Below are 7,125 nucleotides of genomic sequence, written 5' to 3'. Positions count from 1 at the left end.
ATATCTTTAGTCAAAGAGATACTTTTTCATATCACTTGTTGTTACCTACGTCCATGTCATTTTCTTCATCTTAAAATCGCACTAAACTCCCACTATTACCTTCTCAATTGTTTGTGAAATATCACGTAAAAGTGTACACAACGAAGAAGATTTGATTCTTCCTTAAATATATACTTTTGACGTTGAAGAGTGATCCGACAAGAAGGATTATCCATCAAAAGATCTCACCCGGACGCAATTTTTCCTTTTTTTTATTGGTGGCGAGCTTTGCGTGTTACACTTTACCTGGCTTACTACTCCCCCACTACTAAGAGTCTTCACCCTCGACTGGGGTGGGTCTCAGGCTACCATGGCAGTCCACTAGTGACACCTTGGTTCTCCATTCTCAATGTCGCAGTTGGGTTCATCGTGTTTATCTACATAATCATCCCCTCTTTGTTACTCGAAGTTCAACACATTTGATGCAAGCAAGTTCCCAATATTTCCAAATCAGCTATTCACTTCTAGTGAGCAATGCTTGGGAGTATGGAGAACATCTGTAACGTTGACGCTCTCCATCCTGACAGTTCATGGACTTGCCCAAAATTCCGAGTCACCTATGATGTTTCTGTAATTTGGAGCCTGATTGGACCAAGATGGCTATTTCGGCCTCGTGAGATGTACAACTAATTCAATATTTTAAACAATGTCAATCTAACATCAATAAGTGGAATGAAGCATTAGTAAGGTGATACATGAACCCCATAACTAAAATAACAACTTTTTCATTCTTAATCGTAATCTTTTCTAGCTTCTCAAGTTTTAGCTCCAGATCAGAATGTTAAAATTCTTCATTTGGGGTGATAGGTGGTTCGACAAGGATATTCTGCAGTTCTACCATGTGTATAAATTTAGTCTTGGGACAATATGTGTAATGTCTCAAGCCCATAATAGTACAATATTGTCCACTTTTGGTCGAAGTCCGTATGACTTTAAAAAGCGTTGTATTGCATAAGATCTGGTTGGTCCTTATAGACCAAGATCTGAACGATCTTCTGTTCACACTCTTCCCTATCATTCCACCCCATAACATGACAACTCTACATCAACCACGCGATCTTCATAGCCCTTTCCACATCCAGCCAGTGGCGCACCGGCAAGACCGTGACAATATGAATTATAGAATACAAGTTTGATGATTCAAAAGATTCTTTTGTTCCCTACAATAATTCAAAAAAAAAAAAAATTTTGAAATTGTCTCATGCACGCTTGCCAATGTGGCATAAAATCCCATTTTTTTGTTCATGTAAGGGTTCTTTCTCTCATTTGTTAAGCCAATGACAATATCTTTCACAGATATATATCATTTACATAAGAAAATACATAGACGGTTAAAGGGCACTTTTTAACTCTGGAGGGCCTTGTAGAGCACCACAGTCACATACTTGGAAAGAAAACGGTGTGTCGAACCGAGTGGCAAAACAGACTGACAAGTGCTTGCTTTTTGCACATACAGATGGTTAAGTACTGCATGATGTGGTCTTGACAAAGAAGAATGGTTATCCATGGACGATGTTGGCACATTGAGAAGCGTCATCTGTAGGTGTGGTGGGACTAATGGCGGCTCCTTGGAAAAGTCCTCCGAATCAAAGTGCACGTTGTTATAGCTTGAATCTGGGGACTCAGGAGGTTCAAAGCCAGCAATGCTCTTCAGGTCTTCAGGAATATAATCCTGCACCGTACATCTGTCAAATTCTTTTCTAACTTGGCCGGTTCTTCAATCCCACATCTAAATCTTAGAACTATTGACGAACATATATTCTATAGCACATAACTCATGGATAATAGCTTAAAAATGTGTTTTATAATACAATCAAGGACTGTAATATGAGCTGAGAAAATAAGTGGAGCTCTGAACCAAAAGTTCGTGTAAGAAAGTTGAAAGCAACTTTTTGAGTCATGAACAAGTTTCTTGATTGAGACAGGCGTTAAATCAGAAAATGAAAAAAAAAATAAAAAATTTCTGACGCACAACACATTCTTCCTCATCACAATCATACAATAATTCTAGGAATTCATCTGCTTGCACTCGGGCAGAGCGAGGATTTTGCCCATGTGGGGGCAATCAAGAGTAGAAAAAAAATTGTGGGGAGCAACTAAGAGTGAAAAATAATATTTGTGGGGGCAGCTAAGCAGGGGCGGAGCCAGGATTTTCTTGTAGTGGGGGCAAACTATGGTTAGTTGTATAGTTGAAGAACTTGAAGATGAATGGTATTAGGGAGAAATTCAGATGTTTTTGGTTAGAAGTTGAAGAAAAGGATATTTAGGTCGTTTCCAATTAGTACATGAGAAGGCCCATCAACAAAAAATTGGAGGGGGGGAGCAAAAACTGGAGGGAGGTGAGGGTGGGTGCAAATGGGGAGAGAGGTGAGGGAGTGGGGACAAATGGGGCATGTAATTAGTTGAAAATATAGGGGTGTCTCAAAGTTCTGTGGGGGCAATTGCCCCCAAAAGCTCCTTACTAGCTCCACCCCTGCAGCTAAGAGTGGAAAATTTTATTGTGGGGGCAATATTGGCAGAGTTTGTTAACCGCCGCTAAAATCTGTTGCAATAGCTCACTAATCCATACACTTTGAAAATTCTTGTGGGGGCAAGTACCCCCACTGTAAATCCAACTCTGCTTGCACTAATGCTGGTGGAAACAATAACAAGCATTGGTTATCTTGGTCATGTGCACGCAAACTTTGCATGGTTAACTTTATATTCTTAGGTGAAATAATAAAGCAACTAGTCAAGCTTTGTAGAACTCTAGTTTCCCATTCACTTGATATCACTAGAGTTTTGCATTCAAGTATAAGAACGAAATTTTTGTAGAATTTTATTACATGTAATGTTGCTCCTAGCACCACTTATATGAGAGTTATATTTGATGTTTTGGGTTTGGGTTTGGGAAAGGGTGGTTTGGGTTTGGGAAAGGGTTCATATCTATGAACCATACAACACACAATTTATTTTTGGAAAATAACAAATGTGGAAACCTGAACAGGATGCTCTCATGTCACAAGTTTGATCAATAACTGGCATGACTAAAGTGCCAGTTGAAATGAATGGAACTTCATCAATTCATCTTGCTTCTCATAAGAATGTTTGGAAGAACAAAACAAATGCATCCCAAAACATGTAGTGGGAATGGATAGTAATTAGTAGTTTTAATAATAAAGTTTTGACAATAAATCAATGTAACAAGAACACCCCATTTTATACGAAATTCCCTCGTTGGACAATATTCACATGTAGGGCACAGCCCCAGTGAGAAGGAACATTCAAGCTGAAGATTCTAAAAGAACAAGAGCAAGACCATGAAGGGCATGGCTAGAGGTTTGAGAGTGGATATGAACACAGTTGAATTACAAAAAGATAAGCTTTTAGACAGGATTGCATGGAGGAACATAATTTGCTCAGCTGACCTGAAAATTTTGTGATTTAGTGATTTTGGATCCTACATACAGATAGAGCAAAAGACTATTTCCAAAGAAAGAACCTGATATTATGATAATGGCATTTGTTCATACTAAAACAAGCAGACATACTTTATTAGATTACTCCAAGAGCATCACATTCATATCGTGTAACAGTTCTTGACAGGTGTAAACAGGAGGAAAAAAAAGGGTCCTGAAGATAAAAGCATTCAACAAAGATTCATCTGCCACAAACCTCTATGAATATTAAATAATGGAGGCATACTTGAAGACTCATAAAATACTTTAAACAGATATTGGAAGATTTTTACCTGCAAATCCAAAATATTGTAAAAATTCCCCATGTCATCGTGGGCCCAAGGCAATTCAGGGGCATACCTCCACTGTCCATCAACAAGAACCCTATACTGGTAGACCCCCGATGGGAGCACCTTCATTATAATGAAGTCTTCGCCTGATCGCTGCATGGGCATTCTGCGGGAAAGAGCCAAGAATTTTGTTTTACTATAATGTTTTGCAAGTACAATTAATCCAAATTAGATCATAAAATATAAAATTGCACCCGTTCCTTGGTACCTTGTCTTCCAGTTATCCCATGATCCTTCCATGGCTACTTCCTTGCCACCATGGCTCCACGTAATCATTGTTGGTATCCCTTGTTCATTGAACGTGTCCTCATACTCGGTAGAATTTTTTGTCCATGCATGACTTGGGTTGTTCATCTCTTCAGCCCTCTCAAATGGAACCATGGGGACCTGAACCCAAAAGGCATGTGGGGGGGGGGGGGGGTTCTTTTAGTGTCTGGATGTAAGACCAAATATCACCAGAACAGAGGGCAGATTCACATATTGAGCAAGACCCATGTATATTTAACAAAGAGAACATATAAAGTGGTCTTGATGCTCATGTAGCACTCAAGTGATGAATAAGTATCTTGTAATAATGAGCAAGAGACATGCATTTTCTATAGAAAAAGAAGGAAAATGCTGAAGTAACACTAAAATTGACATCGTTTCACATACGGCTGACGTGGATGTGTGTACAGAACCATAGATGCTTTTCATCGAGATATGAGTGAGAAGCATCTATGGTTCTGTGCACACCAATGTGTGAAACGATGTCAATTTCAATGTTACTCCAGCACAACTCAAAAAAGATTTGCATAAAGGTCTTGATGCTCATGTCTCACTCAAGTGCTTTGTAAAAGGAATAAGATAGGATGCTTTTTTCTGTTGGTTGCTAATTAATTGGATAACTGTCAAGCTAAAACTTAACTATTTAGAAGCATAGAGTTAAACTAACAAAACTTATGTGACAATCAATCACAAAGATAAACCAAGAAAGTTGAAAAGTGGCTAGCACAAATTCGCACACCCACGCAACTAAGCCATATTTATACCTATATTCCATTACAAGTGCAGAAATATCATATAAGTAAATTAATTATCAAAATTGAATATAAAGTGAAGTTTTTTTAATTGAAAAAGCCTCTTCCAGGAACATGATGTGATCTCAATTCTAACTGTAAAATGCACCAATTGTCACTTTGTCATGTAACCTCTTAGGGAACTTATCATAATGAGGCTTGATGAATTCCACCCACTCTTAACATATCTTCTCCTGTAAACCCCAAGCACAATGTGTCCCAAGGGACTGGAAAGTGGAAACTTCACAATTTTTTTTACCAATAAAAAAATGAGTCACAATCCAGAACAGTGTCCCGTTCCTATAACAATGTTAGGTGTCTATGTGGCACTTTTTTACTAGAGTTCAAACACGCTGGGCTGTGTGCACGGCTGGGTTAAGAGCCCTAGGTGTTTTAAACTCCAACAAAAATGTGCAATGTAGACTCCTTACCTTTACTATAGGAACAAGACACCGTTCTGGATCCTGACTCTAAAAATATATACATTTTCCCGTATTGACATTATCACAAGTACAATTCTACAACAAGTAAATTTAAAATTATTAAGGATATGGCATGAGATGGTCCCCGAAAAGATGCAAGGGAGGACGAAAATAACACAGATGGAGGTAGTAAAGATTGAAGGCACGGATCTCGTGCGACAAGGTTCATGTTACCAACCCAATATTTGGGATAAGGTATGGATGATGACGATATGATGCCAATACACAAGAAACAGCTATTTTTAGAGATGGCATTGCTTTTATTAGTCTTTCAAATCATAAAAAGAAAAATGAAATATAATTTACTTAAACATAAATACAAAGCCCAGCAATCTAACACTTCGATCTTCCTTTTAAAAAAAAAATACACCACAATTAATGCCAATACTAAGCTAAATGTTGACACAACATCTAACAGATTAGATTAAAACTAGATCTAAACAAAACAATGAATATAATGATGCATTGCTTCGACTATTATTATGATTAGAATTGAGAACAGTTGTCATGTTACTTATATATATATATCAAATTTATAAATGAAGATTTTAATATCTCAGGCTCGGAATCTATCACGAAGTCATGGGGAGATCAGTGATAGGTTTTGGGGCACGACAAGAAAGTAATAAAAGTACAAATATATATAGATACATACATGAAGAAAAAACAAGAAAAATAATCAACCCAGATACAAACTACACATCAATCTAAAAATATTTATATTAACCAACACACAAAAATTTTAAAAAAAAAAAAAAAAAACACTTAAAAACAAAATAAATAAACAAGTAAATCAAATACCCAGTATAAGTATATAAAAACTAATCACACAAAACAAAAACTAATAATAATAAACTAATCAAAAGTGAGGAAAAAAAAAAAACCAGACCTGAGGAGTGACCATCCAAGGTGACTGAGAGGCTCTGGGACTGTGTGGAGGAGACTGACCCATCAACTCTGAAGAGCCTTCGTGGGCATCATAGCTAACGTTGGAACTATCATGTACAACCTCCTCCATGTGATGCCCTTCCTCAAACCCCCCATCTCCCCTAACACTAGCATTACCCATTAGAGGGAGAGAAAGAGAAACCACACTAAACAAAATCTAAAAATATTTCTCAAAATTACCTCTCAAAGACTAGAATGAGAAATGAAACCTATCATCATGAACAACCAAAAAATTAAAAATTAAAAATTAATTAAAAATAAAAATAAAAGCCCATCTCTCAAGAACTCTATCTCACCAAACCCAACTCACAAAAATACTTGGTTTTCCAACATACCCATCTCTATGGATGAATTGCAGGAGCACAAGAAAGAAACCCCCAGAAATTGTTGAAGAGCAGGTAGCATGATTTTGGCAGTTTTATGTGAATGAAAGTGAGCTTTTTTTGTCGTGTTTTTTCTCTCTCTCACTTATTTTTCATTGTTATAACTATTATTTACTTTTGTTGTTTAAGATTTATTAAGAAGAGCACCAATGATAAGCAAAAGTGAATTTTATTCTCCAATGAGTTTGGAAGATCTCATGGTGGCCTTAATGATGTATTTAAACAGTTTGAAAGTGAAGTTTCATTTCCACTTTATGAGATATTGAATTTCTCGGTTACTTTTTTTCTCATCTTCAAATTTTCATGAGTTAGGATCACAAATTTAATTTTTCGATCTTTTGTTTTTATATCCCCACACCCTTTGGGGGATGGGATTAGCCCTTACGATCGCACTCCCTAATTCTACAAGTTCTTCAATGTGCAATAAA

The 7,125-nt window shown here is 37.0% G+C and overlaps 1 protein-coding gene across 2 annotated transcripts; it reads right to left on the bottom strand.

Annotated features, from left to right (window-relative positions):
• Nucleotides 1–1,081: 1,081 nt before the first annotated feature.
• LOC147387083 (SNF1-related protein kinase regulatory subunit beta-2-like) lies at nucleotides 1,082–6,860 on the bottom strand. 2 transcript variants are annotated; one of them, XM_086421407.1, is made up of 6 exons: nucleotides 6,650–6,860; nucleotides 6,495–6,523; nucleotides 6,256–6,415; nucleotides 4,035–4,213; nucleotides 3,770–3,932; nucleotides 1,082–1,711 (listed from the first exon to the last, which is right to left on the bottom strand). In XM_086421407.1, exons 3-6 carry the CDS (start codon nucleotides 6,382–6,384, stop codon nucleotides 1,385–1,387), a joined length of 798 nt encoding a protein of 265 aa, XP_086277533.1. In that variant the 5' UTR covers nucleotides 6,385–6,415; nucleotides 6,495–6,523; nucleotides 6,650–6,860; the 3' UTR covers nucleotides 1,082–1,384. The 2 variants fall into 2 exon arrangements, with proteins under 2 accessions (XP_086277533.1, XP_086277532.1); XM_086421406.1 differs by having other exon boundaries at nucleotides 1,084–1,711; nucleotides 6,256–6,859.
• Between the last annotated feature and the right edge of the window lie 265 nt (nucleotides 6,861–7,125).

Source organism: Akebia trifoliata, chromosome 13 (genome assembly GCF_017979445.1).
Source record: "Akebia trifoliata isolate Shusen 1 chromosome 13, ASM1797944v1, whole genome shotgun sequence".
NCBI classification, from domain to species: domain Eukaryota; kingdom Viridiplantae; phylum Streptophyta; class Magnoliopsida; order Ranunculales; family Lardizabalaceae; genus Akebia; species Akebia trifoliata.
Note: the sequence above shows the minus strand (reverse complement) of the source record. Positions and strands in the feature narration are given on the sequence as shown.